Source organism: Erpetoichthys calabaricus, chromosome 2 (assembly GCF_900747795.2).
Source record: "Erpetoichthys calabaricus chromosome 2, fErpCal1.3, whole genome shotgun sequence".
NCBI lineage: Eukaryota > Metazoa > Chordata > Cladistia > Polypteriformes > Polypteridae > Erpetoichthys > Erpetoichthys calabaricus.
The window spans coordinates 89,814,414-89,830,939 of record NC_041395.2 but is presented as its reverse complement, the minus strand read 5'-3'; the positions used below and the strand labels follow the sequence as shown (position 1 = coordinate 89,830,939).

Here is a 16,526-nt window from a genome sequence, read left to right as displayed (position 1 = left end):
CTAGTTTGTTTACACTTTAAAATAGGAAATTAAAAAATAAAAATTCCAATGCATGAGTGTAGGGATGTTATATGGAGGTTGACAAACTTGGGTGGTACCTTGCTTTATGAAAAACTACTTCTTGGCAGAGCACGTTTATCATTTTTAAATGGTGCAGACAAATTGCAACATCCTGGGGATGACAGAAATGATGAGTCACCAACCATATGAGCTGGCATTTCATCATTCAAATGGACAACTTCAGAGCCAGCTGAAGGGAGACCTATAAAAATGCCTAAGTTACATGTATTCCAACAACAAGCCATCTTTCCAAGAACAGCAAGCTACCTAAAAGAATGATGTGAACAGCAAGAATTCATTGCTTCAATGCTAGCGAGCACTGCACATTGTTGCTGTGTATTCTTTGTCCATTTTCTTCCATATTCCTAGAAAGAAGAATGAAGTGACGTTTTTTGATAATAGCTTTCAACACAGAAAATAAAACATTTTTTAAACTATAATATTGACGGTCAGTATACTGTTAATTACCTGGTAAATGAAAGAAATTTTCAGTGCATTTTAGCTCAATTTAAAAATTTGGAAGACAAATGGAGTAATACCTCAATTAATGAAGTATATGCTTTCTGGGATTTTAGTTACCACAGGTAGATTTAATATAGGAGGAATATGGATTTGTTTTGTATCAACCCTGGGGGGGAAGGATGATAGTTTGTAAGGATATCATGGGACTGCTGCAGCCTTCTGTCTCCTTCCTTGGCCTACATTCTTGCTGCCATGCATAGGAACTGGCAGCTCCTACAATGCTGCTCTACATGTTCTTCTCTTTCTTGGTTACTGTCTAAATGTTCACAATGCTGGCTTCACCTTGTACCTCACTTGAGCTCAGAGGTAAAATCCTCTGCTTCAGTTTCCCCTGCATGTGAGACACTCCAAGATAGGTTTCTTGAGGAAATTTGTCAGGGGCCTCACATCCGGACTATTTACTTTAGCAGTAAAATAACATCTCTGGCATACAACAAAATTGCAGATGAATGCTTTCTATCTGTGCAGCAGTCTTTCTCAATTCTTGATGAAATATCTTAGCCTAAGCAGTTCTAGTCCAACACTCTTTGGTATTGTTCTGCTCATGCCTATGTCATGGAGACTGATCTCAGCAGCTGTGCAAAAGGAGTTTAATTTCATTTGCTTATGACACTCAAAATCTGTTTTGGATGGTTTTGCCTTGGACCTGTGTGTGTCTACCAGAATCAACTCCCAAGGCAAATTATTGAAAATAATTAGTTCTACAATGTGGAAAAATTGAAACCACAAATTGTTTTTTTACTTAGACTATATAAATGAGATTAATTAATTTGGACAATACTGAGGTGCAATGTCAGTTTCTCTGTGTAATCTTTCGCAAATGCAATCTGTGCAGTGAGAGCAGTGCCCAAACTAAGGTAGGTAAATACGTACACTCAAAAAAATGAACTATTAGGGCTGTTCAAATTATGTATTTAATTTAGTTTTAGACGATTTATTTGACAATTTTTGATACACGTTGCACACCCTACATCAGACAACCACCTTTTTTTGTTTCCAGTGCAACAATATTGTCAATGTTAAGATTGCATGAAAAATGCAATCAATCAAGATATAGCTTGATTACCTTATGTGGTAATAATTGAATGACTATTCACTCAATAAACTGAACAGTGTTGATATAGTTTGAATATTACACAAGATGTAATTCATTAGTATTACTATCTGCAGCTAAGTAAAGACAAAATGCTGTGATATATATTTTATGTAAGTCTATTTAGGTCATACATTAAATCCAGTAAAATAAAACAATGTTGAGGTTGTGTTAGTTTATTTTGTTGAACATAAGGGAGTGTATTTGATCTAACTTAACCACATTGTGTTAACTGAGTGTAAGTCATTTAAGGAGACAATAATAAGTACATTTTTTTTTTACAATTTACACAACTCAGTTTTGTGGAAATGATTGAAATTAGACAGTGAAGGAAAAATATTTTTTGAGTTAGGCGGCTCTTTTTTATAGTTGTTAAAGAGCTGCCTATTCAGCAATGGCCAAAGTACTGACTCTTGTACTATCTTTATAAACATCCTGTATAGATATACTTTCAAATAACTTTGTTAACTATACCTGGAATTTATAGAAGTTTACTGTCATTCCAGAATCATATTGTCATCAAATCTGAAATGCAGACAAGCATATTTTCTGTTTAATCTATCATTTTGTTTTCTAGATTTTCCATTTACTTTATAGATTATGGGGGGGTTACTTAATTTAGAATTTTTCTATGTTTTTTTATTAAAAAACAGTGTTGTACAATCAGGTTGCAGTGATTAAAACACATCTCCAGGTTCAAAGTTTTAAGTGAAACGTCAGGAGTACCACCATATAACACCATACATTTTATAAATAAAAATATGTGTTAGTTGTAAAATTCATATTATAATTCAAACATTGTTGGGTCAAGAATTCCCTCCTGAGACTTCTTTTTACCCATCAGTAAATCATCAATCAGCAAAATGACCATGTTCTATGGTTCCATTCATTTTGTAAACCATTTTATGCTTGAAATATGAACAGAAGACATTTTGGCATGTTTTAGTGTGGACATATTGTATTTTTTGTGAACTTGTATCAAATGCTGCATAAGGAATTTAACTTTTCAGTAATCACCTTTCCAAATAGTTGGGATGTGAAGTGTTGCAGTATTTACATGTAGAGTTATTCAGACACCACAGCTTCAGCACGCTATCACTTTATGTCTGCTCAGTAATGAGGCAGAGAATCCCCTGGGAGTAAGCAGTCATTTAAGGATTATTGTATGAAGTAATGTCCGAAGAGGCACAGAATTAAATGGATGGATAGGGTGAATCCCAGACCAGTCTCTCCTGTATTTTGAAATTCTCAGTTTGCTCATTCAGAAGTATCCTTGTGGTTTTACCTCCGTTTTTATTCTAAACCCAACTTTTTCTCATCTAAAATTGGATTCAACTTTGTGCCTAAGGCTGTTGGTGGAATTGTGGCTCTCCACAACTCTGAATTGGATTAAGCAGGCTTGAAAATGAATGAGTGGATGGATGGATATTGAGAAGTCCTTTCTTCTTAATATTCACCCACATTTACAAATGATCATTTTGCAGAGTACAGTTTGCAATTAACCTGAGTGAGAAATAGCAGTTGGATTGGATTCAGATTGTAATCCAGCCCTCTGATGTGGACAAAGCAAAGGACTACATTTAGAGAGCAGGTACATTAACAATTTCTGTATAGATTTATAACAGACCAAAATACTATATTTGAGAAGGTACTCTTAAATTCTTCTGCTTCATTGACTGCATGGTAAGTTCCAAGTTTGCATGCTCTATTTTCCGACTGCCTTGATCTTATTACATTAAACTAGACTAACAGATACAACCCATTCTTGGATGTGCCAAATAGATGGCTGCTTCAGAAGAGATATTGCATTTTCATATTCACTTTTCTAAATGTAATATTCATATGAAGAGATGTTCATGTGAATGAATTACTTTAATTCTTCTTAGAATGTAACAATCAGCACTGGCCCAGTGGTCCCCATCTTTAATTGAGTCTGGGAGTACAGAGTACTTCACACCACAAATTAATCACAGTTAAAAGATATGTTAACCTATAGTTTGGAATGCACTTTATTTTAAACCTAATATCTACTTAATATCTTATGTGTCCTACTCTGTGACTCACAAACCTGTCTTTGGACTATATTTTGCCAACAGAAAAGTGGCCGTGCATGATTTAACCCCTGCTGCGCCTTCTCTCTTCTTGCCTTTGTCTCTTTCTGTTACTCTAACAGGTATCTAGCAGACCAGCTCCTCCTTCAAAGCCTCTACCTCCAGATCCGGTGCTGAGGTCCAGCCAGGTAATGTTAACAGTCAGAGAATTCAACCCATTTTTAGGACACATCATGTCTAGTCTGCATAGAGTTCTACTTCATATTTAATTTCAACCTCTCTCAAAATGAAGAATTTGCAAAGTAATTTTATCTTTCTTCATTTCATTAAAGTATGCCATCTCGGATTGGTTGTCTAGCTTTAAAAAAAAATTATGTTTGTATTTCTTGCTTGAGCACTTACTGTACAGTATGAATATGAGTGCTACATGGATACAGTATTTGCACTGTAGCAACCTTCACTTCCTCATTAATATAATATAGAATATGAATTGATCTGTCTGTTTTATTTTAAACTCTATAATTTCTAATCTATTTGCGTGGTAATAAAAAGCCAAAGGAAGCATATGAGTACACTTTCTTAATATATAACAAAAAGCAAGAGAGCTGACATAAAGAAAGACTTATTTAGTAAGTTGTTTGAAATGAAAACCTGCAGCCACAGGTATCTCTTACATCATACAAATGTAAGGTTTGATTGTCAGTTCCAAATGTGTCGTGTTTATAAGTAATTGCGTTTTCTTCTAGTGATCCTACTGTTTTGCAGCCTCTAATAAGGGTCAAAACAGCAAAACCATTCTTGTGGTGAAAATTAATATTTGCACATTTTTTTCAATTAAGAAACTTGCTAAAACTACATTTTAAATGTTAATGTATGAGGGGAAACTCTTTTCTACTAATGACCAATATATACTCCTTAAATAATGCTGTGGTTTTTGATTGTCATTTGAGTATTTTAAGACTTAGTTTAAAATCAAACTGTAGTCACCCCGTAATATGTTTCATGCTAGCCTATTTGTACAGAGAGCAGAAGATTGTGGTGTTATTACAGCAGTTTTACAAAATTACATAATAATAAAGTCATAATTACAATATTGTAATAGCATTGTTATGTTGTCATTTGTTTCTCAGTACAAAGACATACAGTTAAGTTAGTTAGTATTTCCCTGATACCTTAGTGGTAGGTATTATAGCATGAAAGTGAAAACAAATGCAATTAGGAGCATACTCAGCAATTCCAAGACAATGAGGGTTGTCCAGCTTCAGTAGCGAAAAACAATTATAAGTCCCTCCTTTATCAACAGTGTGTATAGATGCTGCTAAATTAATGCATGTGCACAAAATTATAATGCATTACATCTCTACTTCCTTGGAGCTTAAAAGAAATGCCTGTTAGTAAATACAATCTTATCTTAAAGCATGCTTCTTTGAGTGATAGTGTTTATTTATATATCAAGGTGAACCTAATGAACTATATACACTAAAACAAATCTTTTTAGTCTTGCAATATTTGTAGCAATCCACTGGCTCCAGTTTACAATTAGTTTGTAACAGACATAAAAAAAATCACAAGTCTTTGCTTGTGATGGTCAATAGACATAGCTCCTAATCACCACAGTGCTACTAACTAATATCCTAAAAACTATTAATTAAGAAGATCCTCTGTTTTAAAATAGATTATAATTTTTTGCGCAGATCAGGCCCAGTGCATTTACTGAGATGTTAATAGTATGCAATGAGTATAATTTTCTTTGTCACAAACTAAATATGTCTTTCTTTGAAAATAGCCTATTTAGCACCATTTCTTTTTAGTTACATCTTCATCCTCTGTAGCAGTAGGGGGTGCTATTGCTCCCTTGAACCCTAGGTACCACGCCAAACACCAGGTAAAAGTATAACTTTTCTTTTTTTTATTATAAGTACAGTGGGTTGGCACCCTGCCCAGGATTGGTTCCCTGCCTTGTGCCCTGTGTTGGCTGGGATTGGCTCCAGCAGACCCCCGTGACCCTGTATTCGGATTCAGCGGGTTGGATAATGGATGGATGGATGGATATTATAAGTACGTGCACTAAGCACCCTCCACTCCACACTACTCATACAACACTCAATAATCAATACTCAATACTCAATCCTCTTCTCCCAGACACTTAGCGACCCTTCCTCCCAGCTCAGCTCAGTGTCTGGGCTTTCCCACAGTCCTTTTATATCACCTGACCCGGAAGTGGTTCCAACCCTACAGTCCATGATTCGCTATCACTTCCGGGTCAGGTAAAAAGTCCTTTTCTTTGCCCCAGAAGCACGTTGTTCCTTCCGGTCATGTGATCAGGACGCACTTCCGGGTTATAGGGCACGTAGCACTCTGCAAGCCTCCCTACAGCGGCTCCTGGTGGTCCCCATGGTATCCAGCAGGGCTGTTTATAAAAACTACAAGGTCCATAAGGCCCTGCTGGAATTTGGGGAACTTCCATGCTGCTGGGAGGGCTCCATCTGGCGGCCTGGAGGTGTGGGACAGAATATTTGGCTGGCCATCCATCACACCTCTTAATATAACTTTTTCGGTTAAACATTTCTATTGATTAAATGAACAAATTGAAATTGTTTTTAATGATATATACTGTATATCTGAAGAATGGTGTGACAGAGATTTGGATTAATTAAATTTTAATCTGATTAGTTGAGCTAAAAAAGGATATAACCCATTGGAACAGACGTTACATTAACTAATACAAAAACAAATACATCAACATTTATTTCTATAGCACATTTTTATTCAAAGGATATAGCTCAAAGATTAATAAGATGTCAAAGCTGTAGTTACATGTAAAGAAAAACAAAATTAAATAAGAATAATAATGCATAAATCATATACAAAAAACAAATAATGTACAATTACATAAGATGGATATATAATTAAGAAAAAAAGAATCCTTAAACATAGAATTCTTGTTTTAAGTCTCTAAGTGATACTCCAATGATAATGACTCCAATGATAAGTACACAGAAAAAAAATTTAAAAACCTAAAGTTAACCTGAAGAAGAAAAAAAAAACAAAACCTGTAGGGGTTCCAGGGTAAAAGACCACGCAGATCCCACTGGGCATTCTGCCTAACATAAATATTTTTAAATAGATCTTTATTTATTTAGTCTTAGAGGATTCAATGCAGTGGTGTTTCGATTTTGGATGAAACAATCATTATTTATAAACTTGTTATAAACCATAGATACAGGGTATGTAGTTTTATCTTTGTAAATCTGTTAAAAAAACACATTGCAGCACCATGAAGAGCTACACCTTTCATTGAAATGATAATGTGAGCCAATGGTGGCCTCAGAGTTTTCAGTTTTGCTGTCTTAGTGAAGTCCTTATTTACAGTATAGTACCTGTATGGTAAGCACATAGATGCGGTCAGTGATTCCGATTGATTTAGTTATATTTTCGATAAAATAGGGTGGTACAGTGGCGTAGTGGTTAATACTGCAGCCTCGAACAACTTGGATTCAAATTACATGTTGTTATTCTTGTGTGTGAGGAGTTACATGTTCATCCCATATCTACAGTCTGCTTTATTTTTCCTTCAAAATCCCCAAGAGGTACATCTTAAGTTATTTGGCAGTGCAGAGTTGACCCCCGTGTTAGTCTAGATGCCTGTGTGAATGAGTCTTACAGTGGACTGCTACCATGTTTATGCAAGTGCCCAGTGCTGGCAGAATAGGCTTCTGTCTAACATGTCCCTGAACTAGATTAAGTATTTGAAAATTTTATTTCAACCGAAATGTCATGCTTTGGAAAAATTTGCCCAGGTAATAAATGTTCAAAGATTTGAATATACACACTGTTGACAACTGAGGACCCAGCCTGTTGTTTATAATTAACAGTATTGAGTGGTGACCATTTTTTTGAGCATCCTAATATGAAGAACATGGGCAATTTAGAAGGCCAAGGTTCAGTTCATTGGTATTCTACTAATTGTCCAAAGACAGATGTGGAGAACTATACCTGTGGCACTTTAGTATATGTTTTGTAACAAATGTGTTTTTAAACTATTAGTTTCCATAGAGCCAAATGTTTTCAGTATGTAGATTATAATAGCACCTCCAGCTGAAACCTGTAACATACGCTTTCTTTGTGTCCCACAGTACTGTTCTTGTTTATTTGACCTGTTTGGTTTTTTAGCCTGAAGTTCCTGTCAGACCTGCCCCTCCCAGCAAGCTGCTGCCACCTGACCCTGTCAGCAAAGACAGCCAGGTATCTGTTACATCTCGTCACTCCCTGCCTGAAATGACTGGTGCCTGCAGCTTTGTCGTATCGTCCCAATAAATTAAACCTTGATGTTCTGATTGAGATTTTGGGGTTTTGGGTTTTTTGTTCTGATTGAGATTTTGGGGTTTTGGGTTTTTTGTTCTGATTGAGATTTTCGGTTTGACTCTCTGTTTAAATGGTGCCTTTTAACACAAGTGGTTAATTAATGATCATCTTTTTATTACTTTAAAAATTCATAGCATGGTAACAAAAAATAAATACAAAGAAGTGCAATAGTTCTGAGGGGAAAAAAGGAAAAAATAAAAAAGTAATATGTATACAGCCATATCATTACATTTTTTAATGACAATGGTTAACTAAAAAACTAAATAACTCCAGTTGCAGTTCCTTGAATAACTTTTGTTCCTGATTGTCCAGTCCTATTGAACAAATTCTTGTATTATATTTAAAATGTGGGTACCTTTATGTTAATGTCTTTCAAATTGCTCTTTCATAAATTTCTCTTGTTAGTATTCTCTGCAAAAGCAGTATAAATTGACCATATCTGAGATTAGACTTGACAGTGTAATTGTCCATGAGACTAAATTATAAACTAAAAAGGTCATTATTGTACTTTATTTAGTAGATGCATTTATTCTAAGCAACAATTACATTAAGTACAGAATCTCTGTCTTAACTTCTTTTATGTTAATGCATATGGATTAAAGGTATTTCACAGCAAAAAAGAAAGCAACAAATGTTGCTTACACACCTCACCTCTTCATGCAACAATACTTGTTTCCTTGTTACACTGCCTTATTAAGTCTTTGCTAACCTACAGATTCAAAGAACATTAACAGGACCCTGGAATATACAGTATCTGTGTTCAGATTCATTTTAAGCGCCAGAGCCAATTTGGAAAGTGTGAAGGAATGCATTCTTCAGCTCCTAGTCACAATGTTTTCTTTTAAATTGGTAGGCATCAATAAAGGTTCTGCAGCTGTTCTTCTCATACCATTGTTACTAAAGAGCTCATTAAGCTTGTCCAAATGTTTCAATTTTGCAAAGCAGGCACTCTCTCCTCTAGTAGTGTTCCATATCTCAGGTCTGGTACCCAAAGGTTATATTCATCCCTGGCCTACAATATAAGTTCCCAGAAACATCTTACCTTCCACATGGATTTTTTTGGAAGTCGTTCCCACATGGTATAACTTCCAATAAGGCTTATTCTCAAAATTGGTGGAGAACTGTCTTTTATTGATCAGGTCTTTACTTGTGCTCTTAAACCTTCCTGAGAAACCAGCTTACATCCTGGGGAGCATATGCTGATTGAGATACTACATACATTTCTGTTCATTGAGTTATAATCAATGTCTAAACTCTGGTTCTGACAGTTTTTCTTTTTGTATTGTTACATTCATGTGCTGTATTAGAAATGGGAGGCTTCATTCATATAACTTTCAAAGTGGTATTTTAATATTGGGAGAATTCAGAGGTGATTTTGTTACTCCCTTTTACAGTTCTTACATCACCCAAAATTCTTATGGTATTTTTTCATGCAAAACTAAAACAATTTTAATACTATCTCATCCAGAGATAATATTCTGTGGTCTGTTGTATTTACAGAAGACAATATTTACCTAATCATTTTTTCTTTGCATTTCATTTTGATAAAAAGTGGAGAGAAAATCTCTTTTTTTTGCATCAAACAACATGCCAATATCAAGCTTGTCATTGGCAGCCATGTTTCTCTGAGACCTTTTCCCAGAAATCCATATGAACTGTATCAAGTGAAAAGGTGTGGCATCACAAGTTTCCATAGCAGGGGGACTCTGATTATGAAGGAGAGCATGTTGAAATGTCTGAGACATTAGGAAAAAAAAATAATTCTGTACTATGAAGTATTTTGTTCTGTGAAAGATTATCTGAGGCTTCAAGAAATAACAAGACTTATTACTTATCCCGTATATGACAATTCCATCCATTATAATGCCTTGGCTAATAGGAGGCCAGGAAAATATCTTTTGTCTTAAACATTTATGAAGAGGCAGATGGCAGTGAAAGAGTGTGTCATTTAAATTGAGTGTGTCATATTAAATTATGATAATGTCATGAATTCTCCAGATATCGAGCTAGAAGGCAGTTCCAGAATTTGAAAAGTTGACCTTTGACTATATCTTTATTTCCTGAAGTTTCTATGTTTCTGTGTCCATAATACAATCAAATGGTTTTATTTTGCGTATATGATAGGCTAACATATTCAATGTAGGTGATCATGCAACCATGTGAGCCTAAGGGTGTCACAATTTGGTGGCGTTTGCTTATCTGGATAATATTTGCCCAGAAGGAAGCAGTCGTTTCAGTTTGTTGGAATCTCAAAAACTCCAACAAACACCTGTTAGCAAGGCCTTTGTATTTCTACAAAACTTTAGTAGTACCAAACCTTTTTATGGAGCTTTTCACATTTAACATTAATTCAAGCTATGATAATTGTTCTATTCTCCAGACGTTTTATTTGCGTCTTGAACCAAACAGTAAGATAAAGTATCATTTAAAATATTTGATGTTTCCTTCTCTCATAGTATAGATTTCCTTTTGTCCAGCTACAGGTGTGCTTTTCTTTTTTTATCTGATCATTCTTGAGGAATACTACTTTGTTTTTGAATTCTACAAAAGACCAGGATATGGGAGGTATCACTGATTTTGAAGTGTGTTATTAAATGTGGATGGATATCAGGCCGTTATCTTCCAATGCACATAGGTTTGATAATATCCTACATCTTATATTATTATAACACTAGACATTAAGCCGTTACAATAATGGGCGCTAGAACAGTAGTGCATAAACATTAGTAGGAACAGTCTATATTAAATGGAAAGGGACCTTAATATTTTTGCAAGAAGCCTAAAGTAAAATAATAATAAAAATAAAATAGAAACGTATATGACAATACAGTAACTATAATTAATATTATATTTATCCTTTCCTCTGTGGCTGTTGATTGATGTGTTGTGTCTGTCTGAAGATCTCTTATCCTGCCTCTGTTTATTTTAGCTTGTTGCTGATGCAGTGATTTTTGTTCATCCGCAGTAAGACTTGCTGTCTTAGCTCTGTGTGTTTTGGCATATAAAAATTTTTTTACGCTCATTTTCCTGTTCTTCTATAGATTTATTTGCTGTTCTGAGTGTTTCTGTTTTTAGCTTTTTTCTGACGCTCATTTTCTTTTTCTTAAATCGATCTATTTGCTCATATTTTTCTTTGTCTTTGAGCCTTTCTTTTGTTGATGTTTACTTGCTGAGCTGACCGTTCTTCCAGGAGATGTTGCTTATATAGGATTTGATTGTCTGTGTCTTTTGTCCTACTTGATGTGTCCTTTTTTTTGGGTGGCATGTTGTTAGTAGATTGTCACAGTGATATAGGTTTGTATGTCCGTAATATTTTCTGTTACAGTAATTCTGGCTTGTATGTGGCTGTAATATGCGTCACTGTATTGTGTGCCTTTAATTTTCTCTCGCAGCAATACTGGTTTGTATTTCTGTAAAATGCCTGTAATTTTCTCAGACAGTAATACTGGCTTTGATGTCCGTAATATGTGTTTAATTTTCTGTCACAACAGTGGCAATCAGCAGAGTCTCCCCAGCAGCTGATGTAATGTGTGGCGTGCAGCTGATAATCATGCCTGTGCCGTCTCTCCAGCAAGTACTGTGCAGTTCCCCTGCAAGTATTTTAATCTGTGCTGGCGTGCAGCTGATTATTGTACGTGTGGCATCTCCCCAGCAACGGATTTTATGTGCGCGAAAATAAATCTACTTTTAAAAGTCATCCTATTGTAATATCATGAAAATTCGTATATTTAGGAAAACCCCTTCAATGACTGACACTTTACTGGGCCAAGATTCTTAAACGCAAATCTGACATCCTCAGAGTGAACACTTGCACAACAACAAACATTAATCCCACCTCTTTGGGGAAGCTGGTCTTCGCGTCTCAGTACCCGATTGGATTTTTCGCGCCTTATGTTTTAGGTCTTAACTCATTTACCAAAATCCGATTGGATCTGCCGTGCGATATTTTATAGGTCCCGCCCCCTCTGTCTTGTGTGACGCGTCAGGCGGCCTTTGAAGCATCTGCTAGAGGCCGGTGACTCTGCCACTCATTCTGCCCTTCCCTGTACTTCCGCCTTGTCCATAATATGCGTTGAAGAGTGCCCTGCGCATGCGCACTTCACCAGAAGACACGGACACATGGACGCACACAGGGGTTTTATTTAAGAGGATTGCTTATGCAGTCTGCAGAATTTATGTACCCTGTCAGCTTTACATACATTAGTGGTTCTCTAAAGTTGCTGGTTCTCATTGAAAAAAATTATTTGTTAAATATTTTATTAACTAAGAATAAAAAATTAGACGGTTCAAGAGTACTGTACTTTAGTACATGAAAAACACACATGAGGTAAATCTTCATTAAATATTTTATCATTATCATCACAATTGTTTTCTCTCCATGTTCATAGATCTAGGGTGAGATGATTATAGTCAGAGTTCCAAAGGCTTTCCTGAACTCACCTACAGTTGCATATATTTTCTAGGGATCTCGCTGACACTCCAGTGCAAAACAAAAAATACTGACCAACCAGCATCTCAAAATTCTGCTGCTAAATGTTCTCCCAAGTGGGCTGTATCTGTTACATCCACTGGAGGAGGTGCATATTCAAACACCCACTACTGTTGCTGTTGCTTTGGAGGAATCCTAAAGTCCTTCTGTATTGTCAGAATCCTTGCACAATCATGGAGAAACACTTAGAAACATAGTTTTTGATCAGTACTAAAAGTTCTAAACTATAGGTGAAAACTGCTTTCCAATCACCTGTACAGAATAAGCCATTCATTTTCCACAAAACCACAGACTCAGATTTGTAGGTGCTGATTCTTATCTAAAATGATTCACACTTGACTGCAAACTGATGCAATGCACACCATCAAATATCACCCCATTGATTGGCTCTAGGATTGGGTACCAGTGCTCTTGTCCTACTTAAGGGCTGATTTAACTTTTTGGAGGCCATAGCAATGTGACAAGCACTCCACAAATCATGACACATAAAAAAAACCAATATTTTATAACCACAACTGAACATTAAAGCTGCAATCTCCATATTTCGAAACCCAAAATAGATCTGAAAGAAATCTATATAACATATTGGCAAGATCAGTAAAAAAAATCTAATCAACTTATTTCATAGCAGTATAGCCCCTTTAAGGATCAGAGAGGCACAGAAAGCAATGCAGAATGGAATCCGAAAAAATTACTTAATAACATACTCCGTAAATAAAACTGACTAATTCAAAATAGTATATTAAAGTGGAAGAATCCCATGCATCAAAAAGGTGAACCAATGCTCTACAGTACACAGAGAGTGTGCATATGGTGATGGAACAGAAAATTCTGCATGTCATTTATTACACCTCACATGCTCAAAATTGCAGTGTTTAATTTCAGAACTGAGTGATGCATGTCATTCCCGTGATTCTTCTTAATTGCTCATTCTATCCTGGAATAAGAGTGGAATGTTTTAATGTTGCTGTATCGTCAGATTAATGGCTTTATTTATCATGACTTTTAATAGTTATTTTTTCATCGTGAAAAGGTAACCTACACTGCCTCCTTTACCCAGTATTTGCCTGCTTATATAAATTCACTGTCCTGATTATTCCATTCTGTACAGTGTGTTGAAACTCAGAGGTGACACCTTCTTAGAGTTGTACTTGAAATCTGTTGAAAAACACATGTATTGTGTTATACCATTGGGTTTGGGATGGCTTTAATAATTTTAATTCATCTCTTTAGTTACAAAATGCCTTCTGCCTACTTGCAGATGAATATACATACTCGTCCACCACCACCACAGAAACCTCTGCCATCTGATCCTCCAAGCCGCCCACTTTCTGGAACAACTCTACAATGTGAACCTGACATGAATGCAGTTCCTGCCAATGGCGCCAGTGCAGGTCTTGTACCTGCAAGGTTAGTTAGGAAAAAAGCATTTGTCTATTTCTGTATTTTTTCTTAAAGTATGTTGCTAAAGAATAATATGTGATGAGTTTCTTGATGTAAAAATCCTCTAATCAATTGCATTTGTTTGAAAAAAATGATCTCTGCATATTAAAAGATAGCACAGCATTTAGTACAGGTAAATCAAAGAGTAAACCTACACTTAAAAATGTTTTTTTTATATATATCTGTATGAGTAGTGTATGAAGAGAAGCATAATTAAGTTTGTAAAGCATTTTGACAACGTTGTATTGAAGTAATGCCTTATTGACTTAGCGCAGAGGCCATTCATCAGTCACTAACACCTTTTTTCTTTCATTGCATCATCGACCAATGTCCATATTCTTGCTCCAACCATTCTACTTTGTTTCAGCTATCCCAGCTAATCAGTAACACAGGGATTGGGTACATCCTGCAGTCTTTCTGAATGAAAGAGTGATTTCTGTATCCCTTGGGCAAGAATATGTCCACATCCGCATGTCCTTTTAAACATGTAATGCCAGTGTTAGTTACAGTGTTATGATTTTCAATATTTAGCTAAACATATGGGGAACAATAAAACCATTTCACCATACTAGTTGCTCCAGTTTTCATTTCTGACACTTGAACAGTTCTCTGTCCATGGGAAAATAAGGAAATGCTAGCCAAGCTGTGCAGACACCTAAAGAGTTTATCACATTCACTTCCAGAATTTTTAAGTGGCTTTAAACTTTTTAGAAAAGTATGCCTTGTAAACACAGCGTATGTATTAGCATTCATCTGCTTTTTGTGACAGTCCATGACATGTTTAAGACAGAATTGTGTGGCATATACACTTTTCCTTTCACTGAAACCTCACACAGCATCTGATATTCCATATCTGTCATTGTACAGTAATTATATAAACTATTCAAAAACATGAAACTTAGTAATTTTACATACTTTTAATAAAATGTAAGAAGTAAAACACTGCAAGAGTGACATTTTTGCAGCCTCACTGAATTTGGTTCTCATTTTTGAGGAAATGCTAGGAAATATAATTGTGCTAATTCTCATGCTGGCAATAGGTATCCCCCACTGGTTTATGTCTTATGGAGAATTTCTTCCCAAGCATTTATCGTTGAAGTCAGTACAAGATTCATTCTCTCTGTATTTAGTATGAAATGTACAAAAATAGTAAGCGTCTCGGTTCTTAAAAGTGGGCACTCTGTAGTGGTTTTCAGAACTGTTTAGCAAGGCGATATACAGTACTTAGGAGAGCAGATCTTTTGCTTTGTCTTCTCACTGCATACATGGTGATCTAGATCTTTTTGCTATAATAAAATAAACCATTGTTACAAAACATATTGCAAAATCTTACCTTTTCCTCATTCTATAATGGTGAAAGATGGATATATGTTGGTTAATGCAAAAAAACAAATATTAAACTTGTCTAACCCTAAGTGACACCTGTTACTTTTCTTTCTGTCTCTCCAGACGTGCTCCTCCCCCACCTTCAACACGAGACTCTCACCCTACAACTAGTGAGCCAGGTGTTTTTGTGTGAACTCAAGTGTCTACCAATAAGGACTTGCTAACTTAAGAATCTCAGGTGACTGACTTCGCACCATGGGCCTGAACATGCTGCCTTCAGAAAAAAAAAAACTATACACATGTCAATTTGTCTTGTGTTCGCCACAGCTGAATTTTGTCTGTAACAGCAACACATGGAATATGTCAGATCAGCAGCGAGTTTAAAGTTCTGGTGCTCAAAATGACTCGATTATATTATGGGAGAAATTGCTCGTGCTTGTCTGCAAGATGCTCATAAAGCCTCATCAGATCTGCAAGGGTTTTGTCCAGCTGGCATGGTCAAGATACACTTTGAATGTCTTCCCAACTTTTAAAACTACAAGCAAGTAATCTGCTTCATTTTCTTCAAAGCTTTTTTTGAAATGAACTACTTTTGGTTCATTACATTTTGAACTTCAAATATGACCTTTTAGAAGTTGTTTGAGCAATATTCATTAAAAATGACAAGCTTTATACAACCTTTCGAATAACTATTATGCACTGGTTCATTTTATTTGCACTGACTGGTGTCTGGACAAAAACAGATTTTGGGGATTCCGTCTACAAATGAAAGACTATCTTTCAACTTTTTGAAGTGACATATGAGGCTTGGAAATGGACAGTGAACCTCTTCTGTTTTTAATTACAGGAGTCACCTTACTTTAAGTGTAAATACACCATAAAGAAAGGTAATTCATTCTAACACCGAAATCTCTTATTTTTCATTGGGTATATACTTACGAGCAACACTTTTTAAGTGCTAATAATTAACTGCACAGTGTTGCTCCTTTTTTGTAATCCGCATAAATGCGGAGAGAACCCCACCTACTACTGAACTGTAGATGTGTCTAGATAGTTATTAGAAGAATGAAACTTAAGGGATAAAAGAACATTAATCACTAGAATTCAAGAAAATAAAGTGTCCTAAGGTTTTGAGCTTAAAATGGCACGTGTTCCTCTGCAAATGTGATGACCATAT

The 16,526-nt window shown here is 35.7% G+C and overlaps 1 protein-coding gene across 5 annotated transcripts in view; it reads left to right on the top strand.

The window, feature by feature from the left end:
• The window catches only part of adam15 (ADAM metallopeptidase domain 15), an 89,657-nt gene extending 73,131 nt beyond the window's left edge, over window positions 1-16,526 (top strand). For 2 of the 5 annotated variants that reach the window (XM_028794086.2, XM_028794087.2), the window contains 4 exons: window positions 3,849-3,914; window positions 7,900-7,971; window positions 13,842-13,990; window positions 15,473-16,526. In XM_028794086.2, coding sequence (XP_028649919.2) covers window positions 3,849-3,914; window positions 7,900-7,971; window positions 13,842-13,990; window positions 15,473-15,542 — 357 coding nt within the window. In that variant the 3' untranslated portion in view covers window positions 15,543-16,526. The remainder of the gene's footprint in view (window positions 1-3,848; window positions 3,915-7,899; window positions 7,972-13,841; window positions 13,991-15,472) is intronic. The other 3 variants (XM_028794089.2, XM_028794090.2, XM_028794088.2) reach the window with 2 other exon arrangements.